Source organism: Salvelinus fontinalis, chromosome 5 (genome assembly GCF_029448725.1).
Source record: "Salvelinus fontinalis isolate EN_2023a chromosome 5, ASM2944872v1, whole genome shotgun sequence".
NCBI classification, from domain to species: Eukaryota; Metazoa; Chordata; class Actinopteri; order Salmoniformes; family Salmonidae; genus Salvelinus; species Salvelinus fontinalis.
This window is the reverse complement of record NC_074669.1, coordinates 49018396-49043607: the sequence shown is the minus strand read 5'-3', so window position 1 is coordinate 49043607 and position 25212 is coordinate 49018396. Positions and strand designations below refer to the sequence as shown.

The window sequence follows — 25212 nt, the reverse complement described above, 5'->3', positions numbered from 1 at the left end:
AGATGCAGTAGGTGGTATAAAGTACAGTATATACATATGAGATGCGTAATGTAGGGTATCTAAACATTATATTAAGTGGCATTGTTTAAAGTGGCTAGTGATATATTTTTTACATGTATGGCAGCAGCCACTCAATGTTAGTGGTGGCTGTTTAACAGTCTGATGGCCTTGAGATAGAAGCTGTTTTTCAGTCTCTCGGTCCCAGCTTTGATGCACCTGTACTGACCTCGCCTTCTGGATGATAGCGGGGTGAACAGGCAGTGGCTCGGGTGGTTGTTGTCCTTGATGATCTTTATTGCCTTCCTGTGACATCGGGTGGTGTAGGTGTCCTGGAGGGCAGGTAGTTTGCCCCCGGTGATGCGTTGTGCAGACCTCACTACCCTCTGGAGAGCCGTACGGTTGTGGGCGGAGCAGTTGCCGTACCAGGCGATGATACAGCCCGACAGGATGCTCTCAATTGTGTATCTGTAAAAGTTTGTGAGTGCTTTTGGTGACAAGCCGAATTTCTTCAACCTCGTGAGGTTGAAGAGGCGCTGCTGCGCCTTCTTCACCACGCTGTCTGTGTGGGTGGACCAATTCAGTTTGTCCGTGATGTGTACGCTGAGGAACTTAAAACGTTCTACCCTCTCCACTACTGTCCCGTCGTTGTGGATAGGGAGGTGCTCCCTCTGCTGTTTCATGAAGTCCACGATCATCTCCTTTGTTTTGTTGACGTTGAGTGTGAGGTTATTTTCCTGACACCGCACTCCGAGGGCCCGCACCTCCTCCCTCTAGGCCGCCTCGTCGTTGTTGGTAATCAAGCCTACCACTGTAGTGTCGTCTGCAAACTTGATGATTGAGTTGGAGGCGTGCATGGCCACGCAGTCGTGGGCGAACAGGGAGTGCAGGAGAGGGCTCAGAACGCACCCTTGTGGGGCCCCAGTGTTGAGGATCAGCAGGGTGGAGATGTTGTTACCTATCCTCACCACCTGGGGGCGGCCCGTCAGGAAGTTCAGTACCCAGTTGCACAGGGCGGGGTCGAGACCCAGGGTCTGGAGGTGATATGGTGGAGGTGATATGGTCCTTGACTAGTCTCTCAAAGCACTTCATGATGACGGAAGTGAGTGGTACGGGGCGGTAGTCGTTTAGCTCAGTTACCTTAGCTTTCTTGGGAACAGGAACAATGGTGGCCCTCTTGAAGCATGTGGGAACAGCAGACTGGGATAGGGATTGATTTAATATGTCCGTAAACACACCAGCCAGCTGGTTGCTCATGCTCTGAGGACGCGGCAGGGGATGCCGTCTGGGCCTGCAGCCCTGCGAGGGTTAACACGTTTAAATGTTTTACTCACGTCGGCTGCAGTGAAGGAGAGTCCGCAGGTTTTGGTAGCGGGCCGTGTCAGTGGCACTGTATTGTCCTCAAAGCGAGCAAAGACGTCGTTTAGTCTGTCTGGGAGCAAGACATCCTGGTCCGCAACGGGGCTGGTTTTTCTTTTTGTAATCCGTGATTGACTGTAGACCCTGCCACATACCTCTTGTGTCTGAGCCGTTGAATTGCGACTCTACTTTGTCTCTATACTGATGCTTAGCTGGTTTGATTGCTTGATGATTGAGGAGGGAATAGCTACACTGTTTGTATTCGGTCATGTTTCCGGTCACCTTGCCCTGGTTAAAAGCACTGGTTCGGGCTTTCAGTTTCGCCGAATGCTGCCATCAATCCACGGTTTCTGGTTGGGGAATGCTTTAATAGTTGCTGTGGGGACGACATCGCCAATGCACTTGCTAATGAACTCGCTCACCGAATCAGCGTATTCGTCAATGTTGTTGTTTGACGCAATGCGGAACATATCCCAATCCACGTGATCGAAGCAATCTTGAAGCATGGAATCAGATTGGTCGGACCAGCGTTGAACAGACCTGAGATCAGGAGCTTCCTGTTTTAGTTTCTGTCTATAGGCTGGAAGCAACAAAATGGAGTCGTGGTCAGCTTTTCCGAAAGGAGGGGAGGGCCTCCCCCGCCCTCCTTTCGGAAAAGCTGACCACGTCAAACAACAACATTGACGAATACACTGATTCGGTGAGCAAGTTCATTAGCAAGTGCATTGGCGATGTCGTACCCACAGCAACTATTATATGCGTCGCGGAAGTTAGAATAACAATGATCCAGGGTTTTACCAGCCCTGGTAGCACAATCGATATGCTGATAGAATTTAGGGAGTCTTGTTTTCAGATTAGCCTTGTTAAATCCCCAGTTACAATGAATGCCGCCTCAGGGTATGTGGTTTCCAGTTTACATAGAGTCAAATAAAGTTTGTTCAGGGCCATCTATGTGTCTGCTTGGGGGGGAATATATGCGGCTGTGATTATAATCGAAGAGAATTCTCTTGGTAGATAATGTGGTCGACATTTGATTGTGAGGTATTCTAGGTCGGGTGAACAGAATGACTTGAGTTCCTGTATGTTACTACAATTACGCCATGAGTCGTTAATCAGGAAACACACACATCCGCACTTCAGCTTCCCGGAGTGATATTTATTCCCGTCTGCACGATGAACTGAGAATCCCTCTGGCTGGACCGATTTCGACAGAGACATGTTTCCGTGAAACAAATTATGTTACAGGCCCTGATGTCTCTCTGGAAAGAAATCCTTGCCATGAGCTCATCAACTTTGTTATCCAAAAACTGAACATTAGGGAGTAATATACTCAGGAGGTGCGCTCACCACCCACCGCTTCTAAGTCAAACAAGCAGGCCGCTCCAAGTGTCTCTCCTCCGCTGGCGATGTTCTGGGTCGCCCTCTGGAATGAGTTCAATTGCCCTGGGGAGAGCGAGCAAAGGATCTGCTTCGGGGAAGTCCTATTCCTGGTCGTAATGCTGGTAGTTCTGGTAAATTACCGCCACTCTGATATCCAATAGTTCTTCCCGGCTGTATGTAATGACACAAAACATTTCCTGAGCTAATAATGTAAAAAAAAAATACATAAAATCTAAATAACCGCAAAGTTTCCTAAGAGCTAGTCGCGAGGCCGTCATCTCTGTCAGCGCCATGTGATCAATACTTAAGTGCCTTGTTGCAAACAGGATGCATGTTTTGGAATATTTTTTATTCGGTACAGGCTTCCTTCTTTTCACTCTATCATTTATGTTAGTATTGTGGAGTAACTACAATGTTGTTGATCCATCCTCAGTTCTCATATCACAACTAGAGTTCGACCGATCATGATTTTTCAACGCCGATACCGATTATTGTAGGACCAGAAAAAGCCGATACCGATTAATCGGCCGATTCTTTTTATTTATTTGTAATAATGACAATTACAACAATACTGAATGAACACTTATTTTAACTTAATATAATACATCAATAAAATCAATTTAGCCTCAAATAAATAATGAAACATGTTCAATTTGGTTTAAATAATGCAAAACCAAAGTGTTGGAGAAGAAAGTAAAAGTGCAATATGTGCCATGTAAGAAAGCTAACTTTTAAGTTCCTGGCTCAGAATATGAGAACATATGAAAGCTGGTGGTTCTTCAATATTCCCAGGTAAGAAGTTTTAGGGTGTAGTTATTATAGGAATTATAGGACTATTTCTCTCTATACGATTTGTATTTCATATACCTTTGACTATTGGATGTTCTTATAGGCACTTTAGTATTGCCAGTGTAACAGTATAGCTTCCATCCCTCTCCTCGCCGCTACCTGGGCTCGAACCAGGAACACATCGACAACAGCCACCCTCGAAGCAGCGTTACCCATGCAGAGTAAGGGGAACAACTATTCCAAGTCTCAGAGCGAGTGACGTTTGAAATGCTATTAGCGCGCACCCGCTAACTAGCTAGCCATTTCACACCGGTTACACCAGCCTAATCTCGGGAGTTGATAGGCTTGATAGGCTAGTAAATAACATGCTTGAAGCATTGCGAAGAGCTGCTGGCAAAACGCACGAAAGTGCTGTTTGAATGAATGCATATGAGCTTGCTGCTGCCTACCATCGCTCAGTCAGACTGCTCTATCAAATCATAGACTTAATTATAACATAATAACACACAGAAATATGAGCCTTAGGTCATTAATATGGTCGAATCCGGAAACTATCTGTAACGGTGTTCCTCCTCCTCGAGTAGTGATTCGACCAAGGCGCAGCGGGTGTTGAATACATAATGATTTATTAGACAGACGAAACACTGACACGAACTATACTTGATAAACTACAAAATAACAAAACGATGTAGACAGACCTGAACAATACAAACTTACAAATAACACGAAGAACGCACGAACAGGGAAAATAGACTACACAAAAGAACGATGTACAAAACAAACCGAAAACAGTCCCGTGTGGTGCACAGACACGGAAGACAATCACCCACCAACAAACAGTGTGAACACACCTACCTTAATATGACTCTCAATCAGAGGAAATGAAAAACACCTGCCTCTAATTGAGAGCCATATCAGGTCACTCAAAAACAACATAGAAACAGAAAACATAGACTGCCCACCCACACTCACGTCCTGACCAACTAACACATACAAAACTAACAGAAACCAGGTCAGGAACGTGACACTATCATCTCGAAAACAAAACGTTTATTCTTTCAGTGAAATACGGAACCGTTCCGTATTTTATCTAATGGGTGGCATCCATAAGTCTAAATATTCCTGTTACATTGCACAACCTTCAATGTTATGTCATAATTACGTAAAATTCTGGCAAATTAGTTCGCAATGAGCCAAGCGGCTCAAACTGTTGCATATACTCTGACTATGCGTGCAATGAACGCAAGAGAACTGCCAAAATTTCACATGGTTAATATTGCCTTCTAACCTGGATTTCTTTTAGCTAAATATGCAGGTTTAAATATATATACTTCTTTTATTGATTTTAAGAAAGGCATTGATGTTTATGGTTAGGTACACGTTGGAGCAACGACAGTCCTTTTTCGCGAATGCGCACTGCATCGATTATATGCAACGCAGGACACGCTAGATAAACTAGTAATATCATCAATCATGCTTAGTTATAACTAGTGATTATGATTGATTGATTTTTTTTTATAAGATAAGTGTAATGCTAGCTAGCAACTTACCTTGGCTTCTTACTGCATTCGCGTAACAGGCGGGCTCCTCGTGAGGCAGGTGGTTAGAGCGTTGGACTAAATAACCGTAAGGTTGCAAGATTGAATCCCTGAGCTGACAAGGCAAAAATCTGTCGTTCTGCCCCTGAACAAAGCAGTTAACCCACCGTTCCTAGGCCGTCATTGAAGATAAGAATGTGCCTAGTTAAATAAAGGTGTGGAGAAAATATAAAAAATAAAACATCTGCAAAATCGACGTCCAAAATTACCGATTGTTATGAAAACTTGAAATCAGCCCTAATTAATCGGCCATTCCGATTAATCGGTCAACCTCTAATCACAACCATTAAACTCTGTAACTGTTTTAAAATCACCATTGGCCTCATGGTGAAATCCTGGAGAGGTTAAGAAGGATGCCTGTATTTTTGTAGTGACTGGGTTTATTAATACACCATCCAATGTATAATTAATAACTTCACCATGCTCAAAGGAATATTCAATGTCTGCTTTTTTTTACCCATCTACCAATAGGTGCCCTTATTTGCGAGGCATTGGAAAACCTCCCTGGTCTTTGTGGTTGAATCTGTGTCTGAAATTCACTGCTCGACTGAATGTGTGGGGTACAGAGATGAGGCAGTTATTCACAAATCATGTTAAACACTATTATTCACAAAGAGTGAGTCCATACAACATAAGAACATTTTTACTCCTGAACTTATTTAGGCTTGCCATAGCAAGAGTTATTGATGCAATGCTTAAAAAAAATACAAAAATTACACTTTTAAATTATAGGGTATAGGCCAGTGACAAAAAAAACTCACTTTGATCCATTTTAAATTCAGGCTGTGACACAACAAAATGTGGAAAAAGTCAAGGGGTGTGAATAATTTCTAAAGGCACTGTATATATCTCAAACCAATTGAACACTTATGGGAGATTCTGGAGTGGCGCCTGAGACAGCGTTTTCCACCACCATCAAATGATGGAATTTCTCATGGAAGAATGGTGTCGCATCCCTCCAATAGAGTTCCAGACACTTGTAGAATCTATGCCAAAGCGCATTGAAGCTGTTCTGGCGACTAGTGGCGGCCCAACGCCGTATTAAGACACTTTATGTTGGTGTTTCCTTATTTTGGCAGTTACCTGTATGTTAGTGGGTATTTGTGTTAAAAGGATGTGAGGTGTTTAAAATAATACTACACTCATTATTGTAATCTTTTAGTAAGTCCACTGTTAATACAATCCTCAAGTATGCATGTCAATAGTCAAGTTTTCAAGATAAAGCACAGTACAGAGCAAAAACTGTCATGATAGTGCGATTTGCAGTAGTATTTCTTTAAGACACTACCCTTTTGGGCTCATCTAGCCCAACTCAGACCCCTTCAGGAGCAGACCGTGATAATGGCAGTTCTTTTAACTTCAGGCAAATGCCCTGCAGTTGAAACATCTCGACACAAACACTTAAACACTTACGTCAGCTTATAGACATTCAAGGCTCTTCGGAGCCAGATAACAACTTGGACCACCTAGTCATTGAGGATGGTAGCGTAAATATTACTTATTTTGGTGACCCAGTGCTGAAGTCCTTCCCTTGGATGTAGTAAGGTTTGTTTGACTTCTTAAAGTGCATTCTTGTCTGAAAGCCTAAAGTGCCCAGTGACGACGACTATAACATTTTGCTCAAAAACAAAATGGGGTTTTAAAGTGAAGTTTACCCAGTGAGGCTTTTGAATAGAGAAACATCCAAATGAATCAATTCTACAGTACATCACACTTGTGTGACAATACGACATTCGAAAAAGGTTGAATTGGTACTACTATTAAAGGAGCAATCTGCAGTTCGAACAAAAACACACCGCCACTGATTTGGTAAACAGCTGAGGGATGGGGCTGGAGAAATGTAACCACTCTCAAACTCATGGACAGAGCTATGGATACAATGACTGACTATCAATTATAGCAACATTATAGTTTTAACCATGTTTTAAGGCTATACAGTATTTTTTCACATTAACATTGTTTACAAACAAAGGAGCTAAAACAAGCTTATATTTTGGATTATGATGGGGTACGACAGTTGAACTAAGCTCCTGAGGAATCTGTAATTAAAATTCTTCAAGAATCAATGGGTATATACCATTAATATAAAAGTCTAAAAATGGATGCAGCAACTGCAGATTGCCCTGTTTAGTTGATATAATACTGTATACCACAGATTACGATTAATCTCAACCAACCATTCTGCAACATAAACTGAAGCTTAAAATGGACTTGATTTACATAATGAAAGCATATCTTCAATGTAAATGTTTATAGAACATTCTATTTTTTCATACAGCTTTGCTTTTATACTGTACATTGATTACATTGATTAGTATCTAAAAGTAATTTAACCCTTAGCCTACAATTTCCACGCCGCCATGGAAATTGAATTAACATAAAACAATCTCCATCAAAATCCTGTTTTTTGCATGGGCTGCGCCTCAATCCACTGCATCCGCTAATATCACTCTTCTGCATCTGCGAAGAAAGGTGGAAGAGCTAGACGATGTTTGTAAGACCATGAGACATCCCAAAAATCAGTATTCTCACGAAAACATATGTAGCATTAGAATGGTTTGGGCTACACACTAATATGAAAGCTGAGACTCTCACGAACACAATGTTGTTCTCTAGGACGCATACAAGACTCGTCTGAAGGTCCCCGATACCCATTGAAACAAATTATGGAAGTATACAGTGAGCACCATAATTCATTGGACAGTGACCATTTTTTTTGTTATTTTGGTTCTGTACTCTAGCACTTTGAGTTTGAAAGGATACAATGACAATGAGGGTGAAGTGCAGACTGTCAGCTTTAATTTGAGGGTATTTTCATACATATCGGATGAACCGTTTGAAATTACAGCATCTTTTGTACATGGTCCCCCCATTTTAAGGTACAAGTATTTGTTGAATTAGCTTCACAGATGTGTGTCGTTAGGCAGGTGTATTCATTTGTATTGTTAGTGAATGCATGAGAGATGTTGATGAATAGTATTGATTCTAGACTTTGCTATTGCCTTTGGAGGATGTTGTTGGGGTGTGACAACATGGGGAAGACAGCGTTGTCAATGCAAATGAAGCTGGCAGTCATAAGGCTCAGAAATGAAAATCAATCAATCAGGAATATTGCAAAAACCCTAGGCATGCCCAAGTCAACAGTTTGGTTAATCATTAACAAGAAAAAAACAACCGGTGAACTCAATTATGTCAAAAGACCCGGTAGACTGAGGAAGACCACTGTAGTGTATGACCGGAGAATACTCTCTATGGTGAAGAAAACCCCCATGACGACAGCCCAACAGATAAAAACACTTTCCTGGATGCAGGTGTAGATGTGTCAAAGTCTACCATACGTAGAAGACTACACAAGTAGGACTACAGAGGGTACACTACAAGATGCAAACCACTGATAAGCCTGAAGAACAGAAAGGCGAGATTACAGTTTGCTAAAAAGCACCTAAAAGAGCCCCACGAGTTCTGGAAAAAAGTATTGTGGACAGAAGAGACAAAGATTAACATGTGCCAGAATGATGGAAAGAGGAAAGTGTGGAGAAAAAAAAGACATGCCCATGATCCAAAGCATACCATCTCATCCGTGAAACATGGTGGAGGGGGTGTTATGGCTTGGGCCTGTATGGCTGCCAGTGGAACAGGCTCATTTGTCTTCATCGATGATGTGACTGCAGACAGAAGTAGAACAATGAATTCTGAAGTCTACAGAAATATTTTATCTGCTCAGATAAAACTAAATGCCTCCAAACTCATTGGACGGCACTTCATCATGCAACAAGACAATGACCCTAAACATACTGCTTGAGCAACGAAGGGGTTTTTGATGGCCAAAATGTGGAAAATCCTTGACTGGCCGAGTCAATCACCAGATCTGAATCCAATTGAACATGCATTTTACATGCTGAAGAGGAGACTGAAGGCAATAAGTCCCTGAAACAAACAGGAACTGAAGATGGCTGCAGTACAGGCCTGGCAGAGCATCACCAGGGAAGATACCAAGCATCTGGTGATGTCGAAGCATCGCAGACTTCAAACACTCATTGCATGCAAAGGATATGCGACCAAATATTAACAATGATTACTTTATTCTACATTATGTTACTGTCCAATGTTTTTTATGCCCGACAATGGGGGGAACTATGTATAAAAGCTTCTATAATTTCTAAACGGGTCATCTGATATGTATGAAAATACCCTCAAATTAAAGCGGACAGTCTGCACTTCACCCTCATTGTATCCTTTCAAACTCAAACTGCTAGAGTACAGAACCAAAATAACCAAAAAATGGTCACTGTCCAATGAATTATAGTGCTCACTGTATATGGAGACAGTTTAGTGCCTAAAATAAGGGGATAAATACATGTAATTTTATTTTATATTGTTTCCTGATCTTCCAAATATAGGACAGACACTTCAGAACAAACTTCCCTTTACTTTTTTGGGGGGACTATCTGTTGTTCCATGTAGTGAATCTGTTATTCAAAGTGTTTCTATTGGCTAATAGAAGTAATGCAAAATGCAATGTCTCACCCCCCCCCCCCCCCCCCCCCGGCTTAGACAGGGCTTAGACTAGAGGGTTACGAGATTTTGATGTGCGGTACATATCAGATGATATGTTTACATAAAGCCAATTGGTATAATGCTTTATAAATGTTTTACATAAGCATGTTATAAGCCCTCATAATGTCTTATACCTGTTGGCTTTCAGTAGTGTGTTGTCCAATTAATTTCTGTGAGGGTAGCGAAAGGTCAAGCACCTAGTGACAAAATTAGCCTAAGCTAAGTAAGGGATAAACAACGAGGGGCTATGCTTTCAATGGAAAATAATGAACGACATGGAACTGACCTTCCACGGAGTTGCAATATTATCCAGAGAATGCATAGAGCCCCGAGTTGATTATGTCTATAATTTAACACATTTGTCACTAGAAATGTGTTCAGTTGGTGGTAGAAATGTGTTCAACATCCACTGAAGTTGCTAGCAAGTCTACCATATAGTAAGGTGACCAGATTTCTGAAATTAAAACCGGGGACATTTCCAGTTCAGCGAATATCATTAAAATATTCAATGTTATTATCTATGAAATAAAAAAGGGGGACAATTCCGGTTTCATCTCTAACAGGCACACTGTGATACAGAGAAAACCACTATATTACAGAAACACTACAGACAAGACAGAACTGTCCGATCTGAACAGCCATTCAGTGGTCCTGGTAGTCTGGGTAGAATAAGAACAGAAGAGAACATGAGCAAAATTGAAAAAACAGACAATAATATTATTGTATATGTGAAATACTTAACATAGTAAATAACATGACGATGAGATTATATTACGTAGTTACCACTTATACCAACCTAATCTGTATATTTCTCAGAATAATGTATCTTCTTCAGGATTGCTCTGTCTTTGGCCAGCTTCTCCATGAACTCCTGGCAGGGGAGGTTGAAGTTTGTCTTCACAATAAGCATGGCCTTGATGGTAGGAACAGTGAACCTATTTCTTGCTGCTGTCCATATATCATTCATTTGGGAGAACACTCTCTCGACTGGTGCAATACTTCCAGGTAAGCACATGACAACAGACATTAATCTAGCCAGGTTAGTGTGTGGGATGTCATTCTCTTTGAAGTGGGTAACCACCGTGCTCCATCTCTGACTAATCGGTGTCTCCAATGTTTTCCATTCTTCAAGCGATCCCCCCTTTAGGAACTCTTGCAGGCCAGTAACCTCGTCAAACAATGCATCCTCATTGATGGTCACATTGGGGCATTTGTCCTGCAGTATGGCTGCTACCTTCTGGATCTCTTCACGCTGAGGTTGCCTTTTTAAAAGGAGACAATGGAAATCTTTTAGATTATCTGTGTGCTTTCCCAATGCCTGCAAGTAGTTCACAGCCGTAGTGAAGATTGGTTGGGATGTTTTGAGAAAGCTCTATTTAGACATTGCACCATTTCCCTCTAGCTCTCTCAGGAGTCCTCTGACCAAAACTGGAATGAAGTTGTCATCAAGTCTTGCAGTCAATTTTGCCTCAATGTTTCTCAGAATTGCAGCTGACTCCACAGCACAGCGGTCCTGGCCTTCAAGCATCTTGATCATGTCACTGAATACGGTCAAGTTTCCATGGACAAAGTCCAGACAAAATTCAGTCAGTGGATCTTCGAACATTGTTCGCAGGACAACAGGGCATTTGTCTTCAGAAAGAAAAAAGGATTTCAATGGCACATACATTTTCAGCACTCTTTCTAGAGCAGGGAGCATGGACAGCCAGCAAATATTGCTGTGTCCTAAAATGTTATGGTACTCCTGGCCAACAAACTCACAAAAGCTCTTCAGTCTTTCCACTCTGACGGTGAAAATATGAAAATATCTTTGTGAGCAGGTACTCAACATCAAGGGGAATCATATCCAAAGCTGTTCTGGCCGTGTTATGAATGATGTGGGCAGGACAACCTAAGGCAATCACCTCCCGCTTCAGAGCATTTTTAACTTTGGTATGAACATTGACCCTCCTCAGCCTATTCAGTCCTCCAAAGTTGGTATTTGGGTTGTCGGCAGAGAATGCCACAACTTTGTTTTGCAGGTTACATTTTTGGATGACCACCAGGACCTCAGCTGCAATCTCCTCTGCTGTTTCTCCTTTCAATTCAACAAAATCAAGCAGTTTTGTTTCCACAGATGTGTTGCCACTATATATCTTACAACATCTGACTACTATTGGCAGCAGCTTTGCATGTCCATGATTGGACGCATCAAAGGTGAGGGACACAAATTCAATCTGGTCTAGGTCCTGTGTTACCAAAGTAGTTGCCCATGGTGCTAACACGTTAATCACTGTGGCGTCACATTTTGTCCTAGAACATGTAAACTTCGGCTCATAAAACTTTCGTGTCAGTTGTGCTGTGCAGTCCATAGATCTGTAACTAGGATTGTGTCGCATAGTATGGTATGCAAAGACACCCTCCTGCACAGCTAAATCATATTCTTCTTGGGAAGGCTATACCTTCTTGAAGAATGTGGTGACAGAGGGCATACCAACACGGGCAATCAGAGAGGCTTTATGCTTTTTTCTCTGTTGACGTTCTACCACTGCCGTTCTTCCCCCGCTGCCAATTGAAAAATAGGAATTACAAAGGGTGCAGTTAACCATTCTATCGTCTTGACCTGAGCGTATAAATGGAAATTCATGTTGTCATTAAAATGGCATTTCCGTTTCTTGGAAAGAGCCATTGTACCTCCTCTGTCTGCTCTCCTTCACTCTCCTTGTGTCACTCTTCTTACTCTCAACTTTTTCTTCTCCTCCAATCGTCTTCCTGATCTTTCTTCCTTTCCTTCTCACTCTTCCACACTCTCCTCGCTTCACTCTTTTTACTCCCTTAATTTTTCCTTCTTCTTCTCCAATCTTTAATAATAAGTAGTACACTATTAGATCAAATACTTTGGTTAACAGATTCCCATTGCTTGCCTCATTTTTGTATTTTTAATCTCAAAAACATTGTTTGGAATAATAAATTGGCAGGCTCTGTAATCATATCTTTTCCTTTCCTCTATCGCTTTCACTCTTCTTCCTATCCAGTCTTCCTCCTCTCCACTCTCTAACAGAAAACATAATGCAAATGTTACCCATGAAAATTTCAAAATATTTTTTCACAATACTTAAACCATTAAAATTGTAATCTACAAATAAATATTCTTATAATTCTGCATTCATTTAATATAATCATATTTTCAAGATAGCCCGTCCACTGCATGTTTACATGTGAATGTTTTTTAACCTAGCTACCATGACAGTAGCTGGCTACCCTAGCTAGATAACTTAGTCGACATAGCTAATGCTATTTAAAATCTTATAAAGCAGAGCATTTATCTATATAATAAGTTGTGACATAATATCATTCGCTAGTATCTTAAAACGAGTGTAACTTACCTGGCTTGAAAAGACGTTTGTGGTGATGTTATGGATTCACTTGACACTTGCTAGCTTCTGGGCCAGTTTTCCACAGCAGTTTTCTCTAAAACTAGCGCGAGCAAGTAGTTAGAAGAAGAAGAAGAGTGAATGAAGCTGATATAGCTAGCAGCCCCCTCTGCTGGACAAAACAAGCACAACGCGATTGAGACGTCAACCGGTAGACTGCTGCCCGGTCTTTCTTGCCACATAAAATATTATTTCACTTCGCAGTCTGTTTTTAACGCAGTTAAACATTTCCGGGGACAGCTCCAGCCGGGGACAGGCCACTAAAAACGGGGACTGTTCCCGGAAAACGGGGACGTCTGGTCACCCTACCACATAGCTACACTAGTTGCCAGGGTAACCAAACATAGTTGCTAGTTTAGCTAACCAAATCATCAGTCCTAGCTTGCTATTATGAAAATCGAATTCAACTATAGCTATTGAATTCTACCGTGCAAATATAGTGTGCGTTATAGGGAAATAATTCCCTAGAATGCCCTTCAAGCCATGTGAAATGGCTGAAGTGGCTAGCAAGTTTACCATATAGCTACACTAGTTGCCAGGGTAACCAAACATAGTTGCTAGTTTAGCTAACCAAACCATCAGTCCTAGCTTGCTATCATGAAAATACAATTCAGCTATAGCCATTGAATTCTACCGTATAAATATATTTTGCATTATAGGGAAATAATGCTCTAGAATGCCCTTCAAGCCAATCAGAAAGGAGTATTCAACAAACAATGCCATGGTATAAGGTGTGATAATGGTGCAATGCATCTGACTGTTGCATATTCAATGTGTCAATGTTACAATTTTATCTGTAAATAAAAGAGAAAATAAGAAAATATCCCTTCAAACCTTGTACACGTAGGGGTTCTTTCTCGAGTCGGTCAGGATGTCAAATCGGGTGTAGACGTCGTTGAGCAGGTTGACTATCTTGATGGCACCCTCGGCTGATGCGTGTTTGCTGCAAAAGGTGTTGAATCCCACAATGCCGCTGAAGAGGATGGTCACATTGTCGTAGCGTTTGGCAGGGACTGGACGCTTGTGGCGCAACTCATTGGCCACCGATGGTGGCAGGACTGAGTAGAGCAATCTAAAGAAAAGTGAAAAGAAAACATCTCGAAGATTATTGTTTTTATTCCCCCCAAAAAAATCCCCCGTAATACTGATTGTGGTCCTGTATGGCTCAGTTGGTAGAGCATGCTGCTTACAATGCCAGGAATGTGGGTTCGATTCCAGGGGGCTCCCATAGGTAAATGTATACACGACTGTAAGTCGCTTGGATAAAAGTGTCTGCTAAATGGAATATACACTGAGTGTACAAAACATTATGAGCACCTGTATTTCCATGACATAGACTGAACAGGTGAAAGCTATGATCCCTTATTGATGTCACCTGTTAAATCCACAGTGTAGATGAAGGGGAGGATACAGGTTAAAGAAGGATTCTTGTATTTGTGACATTCAGAATGGGAATGACAAAAGAGGGCCTTTGAACGGGGTATGGTAGGCGCACCGGTTTGTGTCAAGAACAGTAACGCTGAGGCCTCCCGGGTGGCGCAGTGGTCTAGGGCACTGCATCGCAGTGCTAACTGCGCCACCAGAGTCTCTGGGTTCGCGCCCAGGCTCTGTCGCAGCCGGCCGCGACCGGGAAGTCCGTGGGGCGACGCACAATTGGCATAGCGTCGTCCGGGGTAGGGAGGGTTTGGCCGGTAGGGATATCCTTGTCTCATCGCGCTCCAGCGACTCCTGTGGCGGGCCGGGCGCAGTGCGCGCCAGCCAAGGGGGCCAGGTACACAGTGTTTCCTCCGACACATTGGTGCGGCTGGCTTCCGGGTTGGAGGCGCGCTGTGTTAAGAAGCAGTACGGCTGGTTGGGTTGTGCTTCGGAGGACGCATGGCTTTCGACCTTCGTCTCTCCCAAGCCCGTACGGGAGTTGTAGCGATGAGACAAGGTAGTAATTACTAGCGATTGGACACCACGAAAAATTGGGGAGAAAATGGGATAAAAATTTAAAAAATAATAATAATAAGTTAAAAAAAAAAAAAAAAAAAGAACAGTAACGCTACTGGGTTGTTCACGCTCAACAGTTTCCTCTGTGTATCAAGAATGGTCCACCACCCAAGGACATCCAGCCAACTTGACACAACTATGGGAAGCATTGGGAGTCAACATGGACAGACCAGCTGGCTGTAGTGTTTACTGACATATTCAATCTCTCCCTGTCCCAGTCTGCTGTCCCCACTTGCTTCAATATGTCCACCATTGTTCCTGTACCCAAGAAAGCAAAGGTAACTGAACTAAATTACTATCACCCCGTAGAACTCCCTTCTGTAATCATGAAGTGCTTGAGAGCCTAGTTAAGGATCATGTCACCTCCACCCTACCCGACACCCTAGACCCACTGCAATTTGCATACCGCCCCAGTAAATCCAAGCCATCAAGCTGCACACTGCACTATCCCATCTGTACAAGAGGAATACCTATATAAGAATGCTGTTCATTGACTACAGCTCAGCCTTCAATGCCATAGTACCCTCCAAGCTCGTCATTAAGCTAGGGGCCCTGAGTCTGAACCCTGCCCTGTGCTACTGGGTCCTGGACTTTTTGACGTACTACTCCCAGGTGGTGAAGGTAGGCAACAACACCTCCATTACGCTGATCCTCAACATAGGGGCCCCACAATGGTGTGTGCTCAGCCCCCTCCTGTACTCCCTGTTCACCCAAGACTGAGTGGCCACGCACGCCTCCAACTCAATCATCAAGTTTGTAGACGACACAACAGTGGTAGGCCTGATTACCAACAACAACGAGACACCATACAGGGAGGAGGTGAGGGCCCTGGCGGAGCGGTGCCAGGAAAATAACCTCTCCTTCAACGTCAACAAAATAAAGGAGCTGATTGTGGACTTCAGGAGACAGCAGAAGGAGCACGTCCCCATCCACGTAGACAGGGCCTCAGCGGAGAAGGTGAAAAGATTAAAGTTCCCTGGCATTCACATCACTGACAATCTGAAATGGTCCACCCACACAGAGTGCGGTGAAGAAGGCGCAACAGAGCCTCTTCAAACTCAGGAAGCTGAAGAAATTTGGCTTGGCCCCTAAGACCCTCACAAACTTTTACAGATGCACCTTGAGAGCATCCTGTTGGGCTGTATCACTGCCTGGTTTGGCAACTGCACCGTCCGCAACCGCAGGCATCTCCAGAAGATAGTGAGGTCTGCCCAACGCATTACCCGAGGCACGATGCCTACCCTCCAGAACATCTACAGCAAACGGTGTCACAAGAAGGCCAAGAAGATCCTCAGAAGGACCTCAGCCAACCGAGCCACGGCCAGTTCACCCTGCTATTATTACATTTACATTTACATTTACATTTAAGTCATTTAGCAGACGCTCTTATCCAGAGCGACTTACAAATTGGTGCATTCACCTTATGATATCCAGTGGAACAACCACTTTACAATAGTGCATCTAACTCTTTTAAGGGGGGGGGGGGGGGGGGGGTGTTAGAAGAATTACTTTATCCTATCCTAGGTATTCCTTAAAGAGGTGGGGTTTCAGGTGTCTCCGGAAGGTGGTGATTGACTCCGCTGACCTGGCGTCGTGAGGGAGTTTGTTCCACCATTGGGGTGCCAGAGCAGCGAACAGTTTTGACTGGGCTGAGCGGGAACTGTACTTCCTCAGAGGTAGGGAGGCGAGCAGGCCAGAGGTGGATGAACGCAGTGCCCTTGTTTGGGTGTAGGGCCTGATCAGAGCCTGAAGGTACGGAGGTGCCGTTCCCCTCACAGCTCCGTAGGTAAGCACCATGGTCTTGTAGCGGATGCGAGCTTCAACTGGAAGCCAGTGGAGAGAGCGGAGGAGCGGGGTGACGTGAGAGAACTTGGGAAAGTTGAACACCAGACGGGCTGCGGCGTTCTGGATGAGTTGTAGGGGTTTAATGGCACAGGCAGGGAGCCCAGCCAACAGCGAGTTGCAGTAATCCAGACGGGAGATGACAAGTGCCTGGATTAGGACCTGCGCCGCTTCCTGCGTGAGGCAGGGTCGTACTCTGCGAATGTTGTAGAGCATGAACCTACAGGAACGGGTCACCGCCTTGATGTTAGTTGAGAACGACAGGGTGTTGTCCAGGATCACGCCAAGGTTCTTAGCACTCTGGGAGGAGGACACAATGGAGTTGTCAACCGTGATGGCGAGATCATGGAACGGGCAGTCCTTCCCCGGGAGGAAGAGCAGCTCCGTCTTGCCGAGGTTCAGCTTGAGGTGGTGATCCGTCATCCACACTGATATGTCTGCCAGACATGCAGAGATGCGATTCACCACCTGGTTATCAGAGGGGGGAAAGGAGAAGATTAATTGTGTGTCGTCTGCATAGCAATGATAGGAGAGACCATGTGAGGATATGACAGAGCCAAGTGACTTGGTGTATAGCGAGAATAGGAGAGGGCCTAGAACAGAGCCCTGGGGGACACCAGTGGTGAGAGCACGTGGTGCGGAGACAGATTCTCGCCACGCCACCTGGTAGGAGCGACCTGTCAGGTAGGACGCAATCCAAGCGTGGGCCGCGCCGGAGATGCCCAGCTCGGAGAGGGTGGAGAGGAGGATCTGATGGTTCACAGTATCAAAGGCAGCCGATAGGTCTAGAAGGATGAGAGCAGAGGAGAGAGAGTTAGCTTTAGCAGTGCGGAGCGCCTCCGTGACACAGAGAAGAGCAGTCTCAGTTGAATGACTAGTCTTGAAACCTGACTGATTTGGATCAAGAAGGTCATTCTGAGAGAGATAGCAGGAGAGCTGGCCAAGGACGGCACGTTCAAGAGTTTTGGAGAGAAAAGAAAGAAGGGATACTGGTCTGTAGTTGTTGACATCGGAGGGATCGAGTGTAGGTTTTTTCAGAAGGGGTGCAACTCTCGCTCTCTTGAAGACGGAAGGGACGTAGCCAGCGGTCAAGGATGAGTTGATGAGCGAGGTGAGGTAAGGGAGAAGGTCTCCGGAAATGGTCTGGAGAAGAGAGGAGGGGATAGGGTCAAGCGGGCAGGTTGTTGGGCGGCCGGCCGTCACAAGACGCGAGATTTCATCTGGAGAGAGAGGGGAGAAAGAGGTCAAAGCACAGGGTAGGGCAGTGTGAGCAGAACCAGCGGTGTCGTTTGACTTAGCAAACGAGGATCGGATGTCGTCGACCTTCTTTTCAAAATGGTTGACGAAGTCATCAGCAGAGAGGGAGGAGGGGGGAGGAGGGGGAGGAGGATTCAGGAGGGAGGAGAAGGTGGCAAAGAGCTTCCTAGGGTTAGAGGCAGATGCTTGTAATTTAGAGTGGTAGAAATTGGCTTTAGCAGCAGAGACAGAAGAGGAGAATGTAGAGAGGAGGGAGTGAAAGGATGCCAGGTCCGCAGGGAGGCGAGTTTTCCTCCATTTCCGCTCGGCTGCCCGGAGCCCTGTTCTGTGAGCTCGCAATGAGTCGTCGAGCCACGGAGCAGGAGGGGAGGACCGAGCCGGCCTGGAGGATAGGGGACATAGAGAGTCAAAGGATGCAGAAAGGGAGGAGAGGAGGGTTGAGGAGGCAGAATCAGGAGATAGGTTGGAGAAGGTTTGAGCAGAGGGAAGAGATGATAGGATGGAAGAGGAGAAAGTAGCGGGGGAGAGAGAGCGAAGGTTGGGACGGCGCGATACCATCCGAGTAGGGGCAGTGTGGGAAGTGTTGGATGAGAGCGAGAGGGAAAAGGATACAAGGTAGTGGTCGGAGACTTGGAGGGGAGTTGCAATGAGATTAGTGGAAGAACAGCATCTAGTAAAGATGAGGTCAAGCGTATTGCCTGCCTTGTGAGTAGGGGGGGAAGGTGAGAGGGTGAGGTCAAAAGAGGAGAGGAGTGGAAAGAAGGAGGCAGAGAGGAATGAGTCAAAGGTAGACGTGGGGAGGTTAAAGTCACCCAGAACTGTGAGAGGTGAGCCATCCTCAGGAAAGGAACTTATCAGGGCGTCAAGCTCATTGATGAACTCTCCAAGGGAACCTGGAGGGCGATAAGTGATAAGGATGTTAAGCTTGAAAGGGCTGGTAACTGTGACAGCATGGAATTCAAAGGAGGCGATAGACAGATGGGTCAGGGGAGAAAGAGAGAATGTCCACTTGGGAGAGATGAGGATCCCAGTGCCACCACCCCGCTGACCAGAAGCTCTCGGGGTGTGCGAGAACACGTGGGCAGACGAGGAGAGAGCAGTAGGAGTAGCAGTGTTATCAGTGGTAATCCATGTTTCCGTCAGTGCCAAGAAGTCGAGGGACTGGAGGGAAGCATAGGCTGAGATGAACTCTGCCTTGTTGGCCGCAGATCGGCAGTTCCAGAGGCTGCCTGAGACCTGGAACTCCACGTGGGTCGTGCGCGCTGGGACCACCAGGTTAGAGTAGCAGCGGCCACGCGGTGTGAAGCGTTTGTATGGTCTGTGCAGAGAGGAGAGAACAGGGATAGACAGACACATAGTTGACAGGCTACAGAAGAGGCTACGCTAATGCAAAGGAGATTGGAATGACAAGTGGACTACACGTCTCGAATGTTCAGAAAGTTAAGCTTACGTTGCAAAGAATCTTATTGACTAAAATGATATAGTACTGCTGGCTGGTGAAATAGGCTAGCTAGCAGTGGCTGCGTTGTTGACTTTGTTTGAAAGTGTAGCTGGCTAGGTAACCTCTAACTGGCTAGGTAACCTCGACAATTACTCTAGACTACACAATTATCTTGGATACAAAGACGGCTATGTAGCCAGCTAAGATCAAACAAATCAAACTGTTGTACTGTAATGAAATGAAATGTAATACTACCTGTGGAGCAAAGCGGAATGCAACTACTCGCTCCAACCCGGAAGTGCGTATCGTAGAGGGAGAGGCAATAGAAGTGTTGTTTCTTGTATTATTGTCTTTTGTGTCTTTAGAGGACTGCTTCACCTTAATGTCCCCTTTCCCCCCTTTCCCTTTTCTTCTGTCCTTATTTTGTCCCACTTTGTCCCTTCTTCTCTTCTGCCAACTAGACACTCCTTGTTAGCTAGCTAGCTTCTTCCAGGAATGTCCCTAGCAACTGCCTAGCAACAGGTAAACAACTTAGCTAGCTAAGAAAACGGTATAATTTTATGAATTTTTTTTTACTTTTTCAAAAGCCTTTCTTCTTTGTTTGCTGCTTGTTTGGTCTCCTATTCAGTTTGCAGTTTTCTTTTGATTTTTTTCGATGTACTTTACTCTAAAAAAAACATTTAAATTTCAATATTTGTAGGAGCTCATCTTTTCAGCTGCTGCTGCTTAATTTGGAACTCCTATTATACAGAAGGTGAGGTCAGTACAGGTGCATCAGGGTACTGGGACCGAAGACTGAAAAACACCTTCTATCTCAAGGCCATCAGACTGTTAAATAGCCATCATTAGCCGGCCTCCACCCAATACCCTGCCCTGAACTTCGACGCTGTCACTAGCCGGCTACCACCAGGTTACTCAACCCTGCCCCTTAGAGGCTGCTGCCCTATGTTCATAGACATGGAACACTGGTCACTTGAATAATGTTTACATACTGTTTTACCCATTTCATATGTACAGTTGAAGTCGGAAGTTTACATACGCACACTGTTGATTAGGTTAAATATAGCATTGTTGCATTAGGTTGGTGTCATTAAAACTAGTTTTTCAACCACTCCACAAATTTCTTGTTAAAACAAACTGTAGCTTTGGCAAGTCGGTTAGGACATCTACTTTGTGCATGACTGTCACGTCCTGACCATAGTTCTTATGTGTGTTGCTTGTTTTAGTGTTGGTCAGGACGTGAGCTGGGTGGGCATTCTGTGTAGTGTGTCTAGTTTGTCTGTTTCTGTGTTCAGCCTAATATGGTTCTCTAATATGGTTCTCAATCAGAGGCAGTTGTCCCTGATTGAGAATCATATGTAGGTGGCTTGTTTTGTGATGGGGATTGTGGGTGGTTGTCTTCTGTCTTTGTGTTCTGCCCCAAATAGGACTGTTTTCGGTTTTCACATTTATTATTTTGTTGTTTGTAGTGTTCACATATTCTTTATTAAATTATGTTGAACACTAGCCGCGCTGCGTTTTGGTCCTCTCCTTCATCCCAGGAAGAAAACCATTACAATGACACAAGTAATCTTTCCAACAATTTTTTACAGACTGATTATTTCACTTATAATTCACTGTATCACAATCCCAGTGGGTCAGAAGTGTACATACGCTAAGTGGACTGTGCCTTCAAACTGCTTGGAAAATTCCAGAAAATTATGTCATGGCTTTAGAATCTTTTGATAGGCTAATTGACATCATTTGAGTCAATTGGAGGTGTACCTGTGTATTTATTTCAAGGCCTACCTTCAAACTCAGTGCCTCTTTGCTTGACATCATGGGAAAATTAAAAGAAATCAGCCAAGACCTCAGAAAAATAATCAATAAGGGATCATAGTGTATATGCCAAGGTCTGGTTCATCCTTGGGAGCAATTTCCAAACGCCCGAAGGTACCACGTTCATCTGTACAAACAATAGTACGCAAGTATAAACACCATGGGACCACGCAGCCATCATACAGCTCAGGACGGAGACGCATTCTGTCTCCTAGAGATGAATGTACTTTGGTGCCAAAAGTGCAAATCAATCCCAGAACAACAGCAAAGGACCATGTGAAGATGCTGGAGGAAACAGGTACAAAAGTATCTACATCCTCAGTAAAACGAGTCCTACATCGACATAACCTGAAAGGTCGCTCAGCAAGGAAGAAGTCACTGCTCCAAAACCCCCATAAAAAAGCCAGACTATGGTTTGCAACTGCACATGGGGACAAAGATCGTACTTTTTGGAGAAATGTCCTCTGGTCTGATTAATAAAAATAGAACTGTATGGCCATAATGACCATCGTTATGTTTGGAGGAAAAAGAGGGAGGCTTGCAAGCCGAAGAACACCATCCCAACCGTGAAGCATGGGAGTGGCAGCATCATGTTGTGGGGGTACATTGCTGCAGGAGGGACTGGTGTACTTCACAAAATAGATCGCATCACGAGGGAGGAAAATTATGTGGATATATTGAAGCAACATCTCAATACATCAGTCAGGAAGTTAAAGCTTGGTCGCAAATGGGTCTTCCAAATGGATAATGACCCCAAGCATACTTCCAAAGTTGTGGCAAAATGGCTTAAGGACAACAAAGTCAAGGTATTGGAGTGGCCATCACAAAGCACTGAACTCAATCCCATAGAAAATGTGTGGGCAGAACTGAAAAAGTGTGTGCGAGCAAGGAGGCCTACAAACCTGACTCAGTTACACCAGCTCTGTCAGGAGGAATGGGCCAAAATTCACCCAACTTATTGTGGGAAGCTTGTGGAAGGCTACCCGAAACGTTTGACCCAAGTTAAAAAAATGTAAAGGCAATGCTACCAAATACTAATTGAGTGTATGTAAACTTCTGACCCACTGGGAATGTGATGAAAGAAATAAAAGCTGAAATAAATCATCTCTACTATTATTCTGACATTTCACATTCTTAAAAAAAAGTTGTGGTCGTAACTGACTGAAGACAGGGAATTTTACTCTGATTAAATTTCAGGAATTGTGAAAAACTGAGTTTAAACGTATTTGGCAAAGGTGTATGTAAACTTCCAACTTCAGCTGTATATTGAACTATATGTATATTGAACTATATATTGAACTATATGTACAACTATTGCTGTACATATACCATTATATTCTATTTTTTTTAAATGTATTTCACCTTTATTTAACCAGGTAGGCCAGTTGAGAACAAGTTCTCATTTACAACTGCGACCTGGCCAAAATAAAGCAAAGCAGAGCGACAAAAACAACAACACAGAGTTACACATAAACAAATGTAAAGTCAATAACACAATAGAAAAATCTATGTACAGTGTATGCAAATGTAGAAGAGTAGGGAGGTAAGGCAATAAATAGGCCATAGAGGCGAAATAATTACAATTCAGCAATTAACACTGAAGTGATAGAGGTGCAGACGAGTATGTGCAAGTAGAGATACTGGGGTGCAAAAGAGCAAAGGGATAAGTAACAATATGGGGATGAGGTAGTTGGGTGTGCTATTTACAGATTGGCTGTGTACAGGTACAGTTATCGGTAAGCTGCTCTGACAGCTGATGCTTCAAGTTAGAGAGGGAGATATAAGACTCCAGCTCCAGTGATTTTTGAAATTCGTTCCAGTCATTGGCAGCAGAGAACTGGAAGGAAAGGCGGCCAAAGGAAGTGTTGCCTTTGGGGATGACCAGTGAAATATACCTACTGGAGCCCGTGCTACGGGTGGGTGTTGTTATGGTTACCAGTGAGCTGAGATAAGGCGGGGCTTTACCTAGCAAAGACTTATAGATAACCTGGAGCCAGTGGGTTTGGCGACAGATATTTAGTGATGGCTAGCCAACGAGAGCATACAGGTCGCAGTGGTGGGTAGCATATGGGGCTTTGGTGACAAAACGGATGGCGCTGTGACTGACTAAATCCAGTTTGCTGAGTAGAGTGTTGGAGGCTATTTTGTAAATGACATCGCCGAAGTCAAGGATGGGCAGGATAGTCAGTGTTACGAGCATGAGTGAAGGAGGCTTTGTGCGAAATAGGAAGTCAATTCTAGATTTAATTTTGGATTGGAGATGCTTAATGTGAGTCTGGAAGGAGAGTTTACAGTCTAACCAAACACCTAGGTATTTGTAATTGTCCACACAAGTCAGAACCATCCAGAGTAGTGATGCTAGTCGGGCGGGAGGTTGCGGGCAGCAATCGGTTGAAGAGCATGCACTTAGTTTTACTAGAATTTAAAAGCAGTTGGAGGCCACGGAAGGAGTGTTGTACGCCATTGAAGCTCGTTTGGAGGTTTGTTAGCACAGTGTCCAAACAAGGTCCAGATGTATACAGAATGGTGTCGTCTGCGTAGAGGTGGATCAGAGAATCACCAGCAGCAAGAGCGACATCATTGATATATACAGAGAAAAGAGTTGGCCCGAGAATTGAACCCTGTGGCACAACCATAGAGACTGCCAGAGGTCCGAACAACAGGCGAGGCAGTCATTTGAGAAGCCAAGGCTATTGAGTCTGCCGATAAGAATGCGGTGATTGACAGAGTCAAAAGCCTTGGCCAGGTCGAAGAAGACGGCTGCACAGTATTGTCTTTTATCGATGGCGGTTATGATATCGTTTAGGACCTTGAGCATGGCTGAGGTGCACCCATAACCAGCTCGGAAACCAGATTGCATAGTGGAGAAGGCACGGTGGAATTCGAAATGGTTGGTGATCTGTTTGTTAACTTGGCTTTCAAAGATTTCAGGAAGGCAGGGCAGGATGAATATAGGTCTAATAACAGTTTGGGTCTAGTGTCTCCCCCTTTGAAGAGGGGGATGAACGCAGCAGCTTTCCAATCTTTGGGGATCTCAGACGATATGAAAGAGAGGCTAGTAATAGGGGTTGCAACAATTTCGGCGGATAATTTTAGAAAGAGAGGGTCCAGATTGTATTCTTCAGATATACTACAAATCCTATCCATCCTACTACATATCCTATCCATATACTGTCCATAATGTCTATACATCCCATCTCTCAGACACACACACACACACACACACACACACACACACACACACACACACACACACACACACACACACACACACACACACACACACACACACACACACACACACACACACACACACACACACACACACAGTACTCTGACATTGCTGGTCCTAATATTTCTATATTTATTCATTCCATTCTTTTACTTTTAGATATGTGTGTTTTGTTGTGTATTGTTAGATATTACTGCACCAATCCAATTTGATTTGATTGAAGGCTGTTCTGAGGGCAAAAGGGGGTGGTGCAAATCAATAATAGGAAGGTGTTCTAAATGTTTTGTACACTCAGTGTATATTAATATGCTTTTAAATGACAAGATAACTGTCTTTGGCTTCTTGTATTGTGTTTTAGGTCATTGGTAGTTGAGCAAGAAAATATAAACAATTGTATCAGTTTAGTAGGCCTATATTCTCTTGGTTTAGGTCTGTAACTGTTTATAATGAAGAAACTAATGAATTAACAAATTAAATAAACAGTATGTATATTAAAACATAAATATACTGCATAATTGTATATAATATACAGGTTAT

General features: G+C 43.9%; 1 protein-coding gene across 2 annotated transcripts in view; it reads right to left on the bottom strand.

Moving 5' to 3' along the window:
- Window positions 1-25212, bottom strand: part of LOC129855765 (guanylate cyclase soluble subunit beta-1) — a 48675-nt gene that overhangs the window by 9552 nt on the left and 13911 nt on the right. For both annotated transcript variants that reach the window (XM_055923769.1, XM_055923770.1), the window contains one exon: window positions 13928-14165. In XM_055923769.1, coding sequence (XP_055779744.1) covers window positions 13928-14165 — 238 coding nt within the window. The remainder of the gene's footprint in view (window positions 1-13927; window positions 14166-25212) is intronic.